Below are 13,522 nucleotides of genomic sequence, written 5' to 3' on the forward strand. Positions count from 1 at the left end.
ACATAAAATTAAATGTTCACTATTTCTTATTTTAGCCTCCCCTTTTAAGTATTTTATTTATGTATGTATGAATGTATATGTAATATATGTTGTAGGTCATATTGAGTATTTATGATATGCTAGGCACAGGCACACTGTATTCCTGGGAATTACAATGGTCATCAGTCAGAACCCCTGCCACTAGAGCTGCATGGCTTTGTGTTATTTGGAGAAGCCATCATTTCTTTAAGTTCCCTCTCATGAGAGGCAGTGGAATGTGATGGTGGTGGGAGCTCAAGCTCTATATTCGTATCCCAGCCCTGCCAGCAACTGTGCTGAAGTCTTACTCAACTTCGCTGTGCCTCCGCCTCCTTATCTGCAGTCTGGAGATGTGTCTCATCCCCATTTAACAGAGCTGTTGTGAGCATCACACGTGGTGATACACGTAGGGTGCTATACTTGTGGGTGGCACATGGCAAGCACCTGGTAAATGGTAGCTCCCACTGAGGGACGTTTAGGTTATCATTTGTACTTTTATAAATCTAAAAATTGCCTTGTATACATTTTTGCACACTTACACTTTAGAATCTTTAAAAAAAATTTGGCTACCTTTCTGTTGTGAAGTTTTGCTTTTAGTGGCTTTGTTAGTCTGTTAGAGTGCTGTGAAAAACTAGATGGAGAATAGGGAACATGTCTGAAAGTCTGTGCCATATAGGGCTGGAACTTGAGCAGTATGAGATAAATACTGGCTTACTTTCAGATTTTTCTCTGCTCAAAGGTTGGCCTACTAACGTTGTTTTTATGTGGTGATTGGTGCATTTTCTTTTTCTTTTTCTTTCTTTTTTTTTTTTTTTTTTGAGACAGGGTCTCACTCTGTCACCTAGGCTGTAGTGCAGTGGCATGATCATGGCTTACTGCAGCCTCGACCTCCTGGGCTCAAGTGATCTTCCCACTTCAGCCTCCTGAGTAGCTGGGACTACAGGCGTACACTACTACACCTGGCTAATTTTTTATTTTTTGTAGAGACAGGGTCTCGCTGTGTTGCCCAGGCTGGTGGGACTCAAGTGATCCTCCTACCTCGGCCTCTTGAGTAGCTGGGATTAGAGGTGTGAGCCACCACACCCGGCCTCCATTTTCAAATACAGGTTGAGAATCCCAAATCTGAAAATCCAAAATGCTCTAGAACCCAAAATGCTCCAAAATCTGAAACTTTTTGAGCACCAGCACAATACTGAGAGTACTCATTGGAGTATTTTGGATTTCAGATTTTCAGATTCAGGATACTTAACCAGTAAATTTCATGCAACTATTTCAGAATCCGAAAAAGTTTGAAACACTTCTGTTCCCAGACGTTTCAATAAGGAATACTCAATTTGTAATACCATTTTAGAATAGTTAGGGGAGCTTTGCTCAGGTTTGAAAGGGTCATGTAATGTTAATCACTAGGAAATACTTTTGTCTCAAGTAGTGTAAGCCAAGAAAATATGTTTTGAGAACTTTGCCTGATGAGTTTTGAATGTCAGAGAAAGGAATAATATTAATTCCTACTTCTAGTTGAGTTAAAGTCATTTAATTTGATGTTTTGTTTCTGTATACCCTGCTTGAAAAAACCATAATAGGCTTTTACAACCTCTAAATGTGTATGTGGTGTTGTTGTTTTTTTGTTTTTTGTGGGTTTTTTTTTTTTTTTTTTGCCTTTGGCAGACCTGTTTTGCAAATGACCAGCTTTCTATATGAGTTTTTAACAAGAATGCTGCCACTTGTTACTTTTCACATTTGAAAGAATCAAATAACTTGTTTTTAGGGTATTATAATTGCAAATAGATTGTGGTTTTCTGCAGTCAGTGGAGGAATGTAAATAAACCATTGCTGCTGTAACTATATATAAATGCATGTAGGACAGGAGATGTGCTTGAAAACTGTGAAGCAAACAGGAGTCCATCTTTCAGAAAGAGACAACCCTTTCCTTTAAGATAAATCTGATTTATGTGTTGCCTCAAGATAACAAATGACTTGTTTCTCAGTTTTGAAATACATAGCCCACAGTGTTGGATAAACACCTTCATAGCTTCATGAAGACCAAAATATTTCCTCCATGTCACTGGCCATAGGGATCCCTAGTCCTTGAAGGTGTATCAGAGGAGTCCATGTGTCGAGTGCCTGCTGGAAGAGGGCCAGGAGTAGACTGCATGGAGGGGATAACTGCAGGTGGAAGGAACTCTGCTCTTGACCGTCTACCTCAGAGTCTGCACTACTGGGTATCTCCAAAGTTACAGCTTGTCAGCATTGCTTCCATCCGTCTTATTTCCACACATTTTGTCTTTTCTTACTAGCCCTTTCCTTCTTGCCCAGGTTTTCACTAATGTTTGACCTAACACATTTGAATTTAGTGAGGAGGACTTCAGGCCTATTGTCTTAGACTATGATAAGGCCAAGTTCTGTGTTGAATGGGCTTCAGCCTTGCAGGTTGCATTAGCTCACTAGCAGATTCCAAAAAATGCTGGCCACTGATCATCAGCCTGTCTTGTTGAGTATAGTAGAGAGAAGTAGTTATTGCTGATCACATGTTGGTGAGCAAACTTAACTGATAGCTCAAAACAAAACATGTTTTTGGTTCTAAGCTATGGGTGCTTCCCAGCCAGGTGTCAGGACACTGTTGCATCACAAAGACCTAATATGTCACAGCATGCCAGGCTTACCCCCGTCCAGGGTCTGGCCCACCCCCTTAATGGATTCCCACCAGGGTTGCTTCTGGTTCTATGACCCACTTTGCTCTTTCCATCATTTCATGTCCCGCCATTTGCCCTTCTGTAACAGAAGTCACCTTCATGAGAGTACTCCTTGCGTCTGCTTTAATCTCTTCCAGGTATGTCATAAAAATGCAAAAATGTACAAATTTTGTACATTTGGGTGCTATTTGGGTGGGGAGATGGAGAGAAGGAAAACTGAAGAAGGTAAAATAGAATTGGGAAAACAGCCTAAAAAACTCTTTGATTACTTTGATAGATACCACTTATGGTAATTCTTTAGTTATAATAAGTTCTGTATTTAAGATGAAATTTTGAGACCCAGTGTTTTCTTTCCTTATACAAGCCTGAGGTTCAGTCATCAGAACAGACTCATGTGGTGAGGCCTTCTGCTTCTGCCAATTTTGTTTTGTTTTGTTTTCATTTCCTGCCACATGGCAGGTGCTGCTGAGAAGTACCTTCAGGAACCACTGAATATTCTAGCCCCATCTTTCTAAGGGTTCGGTGATGTAGCATGCTAAAAGGGTTTGGGCTGTTAGTCAGAGTGGGAGGAGGGTGTCCCGCATCGGCCTGGGCCTCTAGTTGTTCTTTTATTGCCCTTTATGATGTGTCTATTTTGCTTTTTCTTTCCTCCTTCAGTTTTCCTTCTCTCCATCTCCCCACCCAAATAGCATCACCTTCCTCAGCCCTCTACTTTTCATCCCTATTCGCTTCTTAATAAACGAAAGCGAATCAAAAAGAAAAAGACAGCAAAGAGAAAGGAGAAACATTTTATAATGCAGAGTTTTGAGCAAAATACTTAACTCTGTGTCTTTATATGCCACCACATCTCTTTAATTTTTAGAGGATATGAATATTTTGTCATTTGTATTTCATAAGCCATCTGTACTGTGTTGAGACTCTGTGGGTTCTTTGTTGTTTAATTATCGGAGAAGGAGATATAGGGCAGGAACTTTTTACATACTTGTGAATTTTGGTCAGTCTTGTGAAATGTAAGCCTCTGGCATTTATTCACGGACCATTGGGATAAACCAGGCATGTAGGTTCAATTTTTTTTGCTGTTGTTGGGATGCTGTGGCCAGTAGCCAGGGCCAGTCATTCCAGATTCATCCCCTGCCACTCTAGTCCCCAGGGACTAACAGAGTCCAGACAGTGTACATTTTCCTGGCTATAGACCTGTCCTTCTGCTTCCTCTGTCCCACTGCATTCCAAAAATGCTAACAAGTGACTAGCGAGCGTAAATTTTATGTGTTGCAAAAGCAGTTGTGGAACTTGGGTTTCAATGTTTGCACCACTATTTGTAAGCAGGATGTTATCTCTAAATGATACATGTGTAACTGACCCAGGGGGGCTGCCTGGCCTCCTTGATGCTCTTCTGTGAGTATAATTGACTCTGGTAGTGACAGAGCTGCCTGCGGCTATTAAGAAGCTCTGCTGTACTTAGGCCACCTGCTATTGTTCTCTTTCTGCTGCTGCTTTTTCTATTTTTAATAAGTTGCCAATTACTTGGTTTTTATAGGGATACCAACAGTTCACTAAAATGGGCATGGAAAAATGTAGTTGGTTTCTAACCTTCAATTTCACTTATCCAGTGAAATTAATGACATTAAACACTTTCATCAGTTATTATTGTGAAAGTACAGGTACATTTTTATCTTACTGAACATCACGGTTTAGTTTTTCCATTTTGAAGACAGTATACAACTATGTGGCTAAGAGCAGTTTGCCTAACGTATGTTAATTTTCACAATGATAATCTCAGGTGTGTTCCACAGATGTGATCTAATAAATTGATCAACTGTTCCTGACCACTACTGGGCCACACTGGAGTGTGCTGAGTTCCCACCTCATAGTGAAAATTATCAGGATCTTTTGTCTGTTGCATTTTATCTGATTACCTCAAGGACTTAGTAGAAGTTTAATAAATATTTGTAGCATTGTAGTAAGCAAACAAATGTAATTAAGTAGATGGTGTTCACAGATTATCCATTAGTATAAGGTGAGACCAAAGTTTTGTGCACCAATACTGAAAAGGGATTACTTGGTATTAGCTAAGGTCAGAAGATTACTGGTATTCTAGATATGCTGATTCTGTGGCTTATAGATTAAGAAAGAATTTAGATATATATTAATGTAATTACTGAAAATCACTAGAATGGTTAACTGTTGGTTTGTCCATAGAAACACTAATCATCATCAGCCTAGAAGCTTTGGGATCTAGGTGAAGTCCATTACTGAATCTTGAAAATGAGTCATTAATCTGAAAATTGACAGTTAAGCATTGAGCATTTTCAAGAAAGTAATTGAAAAAATATCTGGAAACTACCACTGCCTAACAGTAATACTAGTTTTATGACATTCTTGGTTTACTATATTATCTAATTACTTTAAAAATGTAATTGAAAGTGTTGAGTGTTTATCATCTGAGAGCATTTTATTCTAAATTAATCAGAAAAGTAGTTTTGAATCCACAAGTGCAGTAAGTTTCAATGCTACTTTGATTTGCAGAACCCACCAAGTGAATTTAGGCAGCCAGAAGGGATTTTGATTATTGGGAAAGTCTTTCTGGGTTCTGAGGTTAAGGTGGATTTTATTCCTCTCATCTGTCATGACGAAGGGGTGATCCATGCAATAGTACTTAAGAAATAATGCAGTGGAGCCACATGCTGGCTTCCATTTCCAGAGCTGCCTCCTGGGCCTTTACCTCTTTAAGCCTCAGTTTTCTCAACTGTACAGTGAGCTTCATAGAATTTACCTCAGGAAAGTGAGGTTTACACATTTAGGGCAATGTCCAACACATAATGAGCACAGAAATATATTTTTTTAATTTTTAATTTTTTGTTTTTTTTGAGCATGGACATATTAGATATTAATATAGTTATTAAAATATCTGATTTCTGTATGGGATGCTCATTCAAGAACTTATTGGTGTAAGTATATGATTAGGTACTGTTTCTAAAGATCAGCAAAGTTTTGTCTTTTTTATTTAAATGATCCCCTGTTTAAGAATATAATTTTTAAAAGTATACCATTATACTACCAAGAGAAAATACTAGAAATGTGAGACCAGACCTGACAAGACCTTCATGGGAGAAAATGTAAAATTGTATCAGAAGACATCAAACTAACATTTAAATAGACAGAGCTTTGTCATGTTCATGGTTAAGAAGGCTCAATTATTTTAAAAAATGTCAATTCTTTTTGAATTGGTATATAAATTCAAAGTAATTCCCATAAAAACCCCATGCTTTTTTTCTGAAACTTGATAAGCTGATTTTAAAATTTATATGGAAAAGAGAAATAACAGGAGCAATAAGTGGGGAGGATTTAACCTGCTAGATCCTTGCCATAAAGCTGTAGTAACGAAGAGCAGTGTGGCGTAGATACAGGGGCTGAGGTGGGTCAGCGCCTAAGTGGGAAGCCTAGACAAGACCGCCACGCGTACATGGACTCTTGCTCTGTGGCGGAACTGGCCTGACAGTCAGTAGGGAGAGGCGACAGTTGACACTGCAGTTTAGTTGGGGAAATAATGGACTTTTCGACAAGTGCTCTGGGATACTTCATATGGATTGCGTTAGTCTCTTAGGGCCGCCATAACGAAATACCACAAACTGAATGGCTTAAAACATCGGACGTTTATTCTCTCACAGTTCTGGAGGCTAAAAGTCCACAATTACTCGACCTCTGAAGGCTCTAGGAAGAGTTGCTCCCCATCTCTTCCTAGCCTCTGGTTGCTGGCAGTCCTTCACGTTCATGCCTTAGAGCTGCATCACTTCAGTTTCTGCCTCTGTCTTCACGTGAATGTCTTTGCCTTGTAAGGATCAAGTCATACACCACATACAAGAATAAATACCAAATGGATTCAGATAAGTATGAAAGAAATTATTATTTCTAGAAACAAATATAGAAGAATATTTATGACCTTGGAGCAGGGATGATTAAACAGGATAACATGGCTGCTGGGCGCTGTGGCTCACGCCTGTAGTTCCAGCACTTTGGGAGGCAGAGGCAGGAGGACTGCCTGAGCTCAGAAGTTCGTGGGTGCCTCTACTGTGGTCACACCACTGCACCCCAGCCTGGGCGATGGAGTGAGACCCTGTGTCAAAAATATATATATATGTATAATAAAATAAACATAACAAGAATGAAAGAATTGATACACTGCCTGAGCTCAGAAGTTCGTGGGCGCCTCTACTGTGGTCACACCACTGCACCCCAGCCTGGGCGATGGAGTGAGACCCTGTGTCAAAAATATATATATATGTATAATAAAATAAACATAACGAGAATGAATTGATACATGTTCATTATATCATGATAAGAACTTAAAGTCACCAAATGACATTATGGCCAAAGTGAGAGACAAGCTAGGAGAAGATATTTTCAGTACATGTTATCAACAGAGGATTTATCTCCAGAATACAATGCAGAACTCCTACTAATCAATAAGAAAAAGACCTAGTAGAAGAAAAAAATGCACAAAAGAAACAAATTTCACAGTAGAGAAAATCCAAATGGCCAATAAATATGGAGGGGGAATACAACTTAATTAGTAATCAAGGAAATGCTAGTTAAACCACAATGAGGTCCCATTTTATACTCATCAAATTGGCAAAAATTAAAAGAATTAAGAAAACACTGGCCAGGAGCAGTGATTCACACCTGTAATCCCAGCACTTTGGGAGGCTGAGGTGAGCAGATCACGAGGTCAGGAGATAGAGACCACCCTGGCTAACATGATGAAACCCCATCTCTACTAGAAAAATACAAAAAATTAGCCAGGCACGGTGGTGGGCGCCTGTAGTCCCGGCTACTCTGGAGGCTGAGGCAGGAGAATGGCGGGAACCCGGGAGGCGGAGCTTGCAGTGAGCTGAGATGCGCCCCAGCTGCACTCCAGCCTGGGCAATGGAGTGAGACTCCATCTCAAAAAAAAAAAAGAAAAAGAAAATACCAAGTTTTGGTGTGGTTATGGAATAGTAGGAGCTTTTACTCTTCTGGTGGGAGTGTAAATTGTTGTTAACCACTTTGGAAAAGAGTGTAGCAATGCAATGTCTAGTAAAGTTGGAAAACATGGACACTCCATGAGCCAGCAGTTTCAGTTGTGGGCTGGTAACCTACCCCACAGAAGAGCTGTATGCATGTACAGGAGGCATGCCCTAAGATGTCTGCAGCAGTGTGGCTTGTCGTGGCAAAAATTGGAAACCTTAATGCCCATCAGTAGGCAAATGTATAAATACAGCATGATACTCTTTACATTTACACGAATTTTAGGGACATAGCATTGTGTGAGAAAAACAAGTTGCAGAAGAATAAAGTAATAAAATTCCACTTACGAAATTCAGAAATACAACTGAAATGTTTAGTTTACCAAGCATGGTGTGGTCAATCAAGGGAGTGCTAAGTTAAGGGGGAAGTTAACGCTTGTGGGGTAGGAAAAGGTGGGATTATACAGGGGGCTTCTGAGTACCGGAAAGGTTCTATTCCTTAAGCTGAGTGGGGGGTATATAAAAGTTATTTCATATGTATTAAATATGTAATAAAAATTTTTCTCCAGAAGTTTTATTATTTTTTAAGGGTGGAAAAATAACACAAATGTCATCTCCATCTAAAAAGTAATTCAGGCACTGAGTACTTATTTTTAAATGCGTTTTGAATTCTTTGCCAATGAGAGATGCCTGAAACATGGAAAGGAAAGACCTAGTGATCCTTGTTTGTCCCATGACATTGGCATTGAGAGGCGTCTGCTGCTGTAGACGTGACAGTGTATCTCAAGAGCAGGCTGAAGGAGGTTTTAGTGGCATGTGAAAACACCGTCAACATTTTTATCAGAGCAAAAATATGCCTATCCCCTGTTCATTTTATTATTATTATTATTTTTTTTTTTGGCAACTAAGTAATTGAGCCAGATGGAAAATGTTTCCCACATTAGGTTCTCTTTCAGCTTTCATGCATGTCAGCCATTTAATTTTACTGTTCCTAATCTCCTAATGATAAGACTTCAAAATGTGAATAACCGGCTAAGAGAGTCCAATTTATTCTCTAGAACAGAAACTTCTAAAGATAGCTTATACCTGCCCCTTTCTACCAATGTCCATTTAGTTAATGGATAGTAAGAACAAAATAATAAAACCAGCTTTTATTTCATCCTAGCCTGTCTGAACATGCAGTCATCTGGTTGGTTAGCAGTTGAAAAGGCCCAAACCTTTATCTCACCATAAGAACATGGGCCTGGAAATCAGACAAACAAACCTAGATTCAGGCCTCATCTCTGCCACTTACTATGAGTAAAAACTCTGTAATTTACTTAAAGGCTCTGAACCTCGGTTCGGGACATGGTGGTAGTTCTGCCACTGGCTTCCCAGAATGGTGGCATTCTTACGCTAACCTGCCATGGCATGCATAAGAAGCATACCCCCAGTGAGAGGAGCCCCTGCTGCAGTCACCAGTTGTGTATCTCAAAAGATTTTCACTTGAACACTCTGAGCCTCGGTTTCCTCATTTGCAAAGTGAGAAGAAAGACTTCCACCTCTCAGGGATAAAGAGAATGCAGGCCAGGCACAGTGGCTCACGCCTGTAATCCCAGCACTTTGGGAGGCTGAGGTGGGTGGATCACGAGGTCAGTAGTTCAAGACCAGGCTGGCCAAGATGGTGAAACCCCGTCTCTACTAAAAATACAAAAATGAACTGGGCATGGTGATAGTTGCCTGTAATCCCAGCTACTCTGGAGGCTGAGGCAGAGAATTGCTTGAACCCAGGAGGCGGAGGTTGCAGTGAGCTGAGATCGCATCGCTGCACTCTAGCCTGGGTGACAGAGTGAGACTGTCTCAAAAAAAAAAAAAAAAAAAGAATGCAGATGTGAACACATGCATACTTGGTGACCTGCAAACTGCAGGCCTGCATCACCACTGTTGGAGAACTTGTACCCTTGCTTGCGGGATGCCCACCTCGTGCCTTCCCCCCAACCCCCAGGCTGCTAGAGACCTCGCTTCCTTCCCCCACCTGAAAGGGTTTAACTATAAAACAGAGATAGAAATATCTGTGGTACAAGTTCACTACACAGATCAAGTAGTCAAGTGAGACGAGACGGACAGTGAGTATGAAAAAGCTGTTGTCTCTCAGATTCTGTGGGAATATAGGCACAGATGATGCTCATCCTAACGCCAGGCATTGGCCCCCTCACTGAGCAAGCCTGGTAATCTTATTTGTTCAACATGCAAAATTTGATCTTTAAAAAACAGCTTTGAAAGTAACATGGCTTGGACAGTCTTTTTCTTAAAATTGGTAAGGGAGTTTGTATATCAGTTTCTGCTTCTCTATTCATTGAAAACTGCTAACACTTTGATAAAAATTATTTTCTTTACCATTTTATACGCACAGCTTTCAGTAGTTAACACTGGTGTAGAATCTAAACTCATTTACACTATTTAAGTTTGCCCCTTTGACTGCAGTGGAGACGGTGTTAGGGCTTAAATAAAGACTGGCTTTGGAAACTATTAACATATTGTTGGTAGCAAACATTCATTGATACCCATCTTTCCTAGAACTTAATTAAATTGTAAGGAAAATATTCTTTACCTGTCACCTTAGTCCAGGAACCTGGAAATATGCTTGACCGGAGTTTCAAAACCTTGGAAATGACATTTGGGGCTGGGTAATTCTTTGTTGTGGGGGCCATCCAGTGCCTTGTAAGGTGTTTAGCGGCCTCCTAAGCCTTCTACCCACTAGATGCTATTAGCACCCTGCCACCTCAGTCATGACAAACAAATATCTCTATATATTGTCAGATGTCTCCTGAAGGGCAGAATCATCCTTGCTGAAAACCACTGTCTTACACTCTTCTTTTTCACTTCCCTCCCACATTTAGTCAGTTACCAGCCCTTTTAATACTGCTTCCTGAATATCTTAGTGAGATTTCTTCTTCTTCATCTTCTTCTTTTTTGAGACAGGATCTTGCTTTGTCATCAAGGCTGGAGTGCAGTGGCATGCTGCTGGCTCACTGCAGCCTCAGCTTCCTACGTAGCTGGGACTACAGGTATGTGCCACCACGCCAGCTAATTTTTTAATTTTTTGTAGAAAGGAGGTCTTGCCATGTCGGCCAGGCTGGTCTCTAACTCCTGGACTCAAGCGATTCTCCACCTTGGCCTTCCAGAGTATTGGGATTACAGGCATGAGCCACCATGCCCGGCCTCTTCTTTTTTTTTTTTTTTTTTTAATTCTCATCGTTCATGTGTTAGTTTGAGTGCTTTTCCCATGCCTGAACTATTCTAGTAGTTACCAGGAACACCACCTGTATGGAGTAGCTGATACGTGGTGCTTTACGTATATCATTTGTCGTCCTTGCCACAAACTCTGGGTTGTAAGCAACCTAAACCCAGCTCACACTTTTAAACCCAAAGAGGATCTTAGAGGCCTAAGTTACTAGGAAGCCTCGGACTCCTCGCTTCTCTATATTTTGTGGATGTGCTTGCATGTGCTTTGCTTCCTTGTCCTTAGAGCCAGCCGTCCCAGAACGGGAGAGCAGAAGGGTGTCTCCAGGAGACCTCTGGCAGCAGTCCTTGGAGGGGCCAGTTCTTCAACAAAACTATTAGGGAGATATCTCCATTTTATATGTCAGGCAATTGAAGCTCTGGGAGGGGGAACCCTGTGCCCCAGGCTACATTGTGGCTAATGCTGGCAGACTCTGACTGCAAAGCCTGAACTCTTCGTATTACTGTGTGCTGCTTCCTAAATCCTCTTTCCTTTCGTCTATCTCTTCTCCTGCTGGATAGTCTTTCCTATTTCAAATGTTCACTTTTGCAATTACAAATGTGGTTGTCTAATTACTTTGCTTAGTTAGGTGCCTTCTGTGGTTCCTCACCAAGATGAAGTTCAAATTTAGCCTGAAAGACAAAGCCCTTTATGTTTGACCTTGCTTATCTTGGAGTTATAGATTTATCTCCTCTCATTTACGTAGTTGTACTTAAGGCTTCAGCTACCCACTGCTTCACAACTTAATGCTTTTGCTTCTGCAGTTTCCTCAATATTGGGGAGTGGTCAAGATCACAGGCCCTAGGGAACAGACTTGGCTCTACCACCTACCACCTCTGTGAACTTGGACCCTGTCAGACGTGCCCTGCCCACTGCATCCCTTTAGCTGACGCCTGTTCAGGATGCAACGTGGCCCTCACTGGAAAGCCTAGCCTCTTCACCATTTCATTCTTAGCCTCTGTACATAGTGCTGTTAGCACTCTCCTTAGTGAGTATCCTTATTGCCAGCATTTATTATTTTTTAAATGCATACCTTTGGGAACAGATTAGTTTGGAATTTTTGTGGCCTTTGGGTATGGACACAGTCTAAGGTTGTGATCTCTTGTGTACTGAGTTTCTTTATACTTCCAGCATGCATAGTGTCCTCTGTGGCTAGGCAGCTTTGCTCCTGCCTCTTGCCCTTCAACAGCTGGGTGTTTCTTTTTTTTGTTTTTAATTATTTTTATTTTTATTTTTTATTTTTTGAGACACAGTCTCTGTTGCCCAGGCTGGAGTGCAGTGGTGTGATCTCCTGGGTTCAAGCGATTCTCGTGCCTCAGCCTTCCGAGTACCTGGGATTAATAGGCACGTGCCACCACACCCAGCTAATTTTTGTATTTTTAATAGAGATGGAGTTTCACCATGTTGGCCAGGCTGGTCTCAAACTCCTGACCTCAAGTGATCCGCCCGCCTCAGCCTCCCAAAGTGCTGGGATTACAGGCATGAGCCACCGCGCCCGGCCCTAATTTTTAAATTGAATTTCAGTTGCCACATGTGGCTAGTGGCTACCATATTAAACAGGTCAGGTCTCAACTGTTAGTGATAGCTTAACCTTCCTGTTAAATGAGATTTTATGTCTTCTGTAGTGTATAACTTCTGATATTCTCCTTCCTCTCTTTTATGGAAAACTTTTCTGTATTAAGACTTAAATGCCTGCCGCACCTGGAGTAATAAACTTGTGGGAAAATTGAATAAAGTACTAATGCCACTGAACTGTACAGTTAAAAACAGTTAAAATGGTAAGTTTTATGTTATATATATTTTACCATAATGAAAAGTCAAAGAGTGCATGGTGAAGGGACACAAAGCCTGCAGTGAGAGGCCATCAGGGAGGCTTTCCCAGAGGAGGCGGCGCCCTGAGTCTGAGAAGTATTGATACAGGCAGTGACCCCGGGAAAAGAGATGACAAATGGGTTCCTAATTTGGACCTGAAGGGGCTGGAGAACAAGTGGGGTCAGGCCCTGGTGTGGCAGACCAAGGAGATGAGACTTGGCCCATCCAGCCATGGGAAGCCATTGAGGGATTTTAAGCAAGCAAATGACAAGTTTGGATTCCATTTCAAGAAAGATCACTCTGGCTGCTCTGTAGAAAATATATCAGAGGGTGGTAGAACTGGATCAAGGGAGACATAATCAGGCTAATAACAATCACAGTGATAATAATAGCAGCTAGCATCCCATGGTGCAGTGGTTCAGGAGGAAATGATGAACGCCTGGGAGGCTGCATAGAGTGCAGTGATCGCACAGCTAGTAAATGATGGGCTTTGGAAAGATGCCAAGATTTCTGCTTTTGGGAGAAGTCTTTACCCATTTTGCAGTGCACCTACTGTATAGGAATAGCTAATCCAAAGTCAAGTGATAACTCTTCAAATATGGAAAAAGAACTCGAGTTCATATGACAAATAATGAGAGAATAATATGTAAGCTCTCTTCCTTAAAAAAATAATGTAGACAGGTATCGAGGAGAAAGATGTCTGTGGCTATAAATAAAGGGGTAGCAGGCTGGGCACG

The 13,522-nt window shown here is 41.1% G+C and overlaps 1 protein-coding gene across 9 annotated transcripts in view; it reads left to right on the forward strand.

Annotated features, from left to right (window-relative positions):
- The window catches only part of TNRC6B (trinucleotide repeat containing adaptor 6B), a 212,159-nt gene that overhangs the window by 83,800 nt on the left and 114,837 nt on the right, over positions 1-13,522 (forward strand). For 2 of the 9 annotated variants that reach the window (XM_054543502.2, XM_054543501.2), the window contains exons 1-2: positions 1,696-2,845; positions 6,377-6,596. The exons of 6 other annotated variants lie outside the window; for them this stretch is intronic. In XM_054543502.2, coding sequence (XP_054399477.1) covers positions 6,583-6,596 — 14 coding nt within the window. In that variant the 5' untranslated portion in view covers positions 1,696-2,845; positions 6,377-6,582. Of the gene's footprint in view, positions 1-1,694; positions 2,846-6,376; positions 6,597-13,522 lie in introns of those variants that run through there. One more of the 9 variants, XM_054543498.2, reaches the window with a different exon arrangement.

The sequence above is a fragment of the Pongo abelii genome, chromosome 23, assembly GCF_028885655.2.
Source record: "Pongo abelii isolate AG06213 chromosome 23, NHGRI_mPonAbe1-v2.0_pri, whole genome shotgun sequence".
Lineage (NCBI taxonomy): Eukaryota > Metazoa > Chordata > Mammalia > Primates > Hominidae > Pongo > Pongo abelii.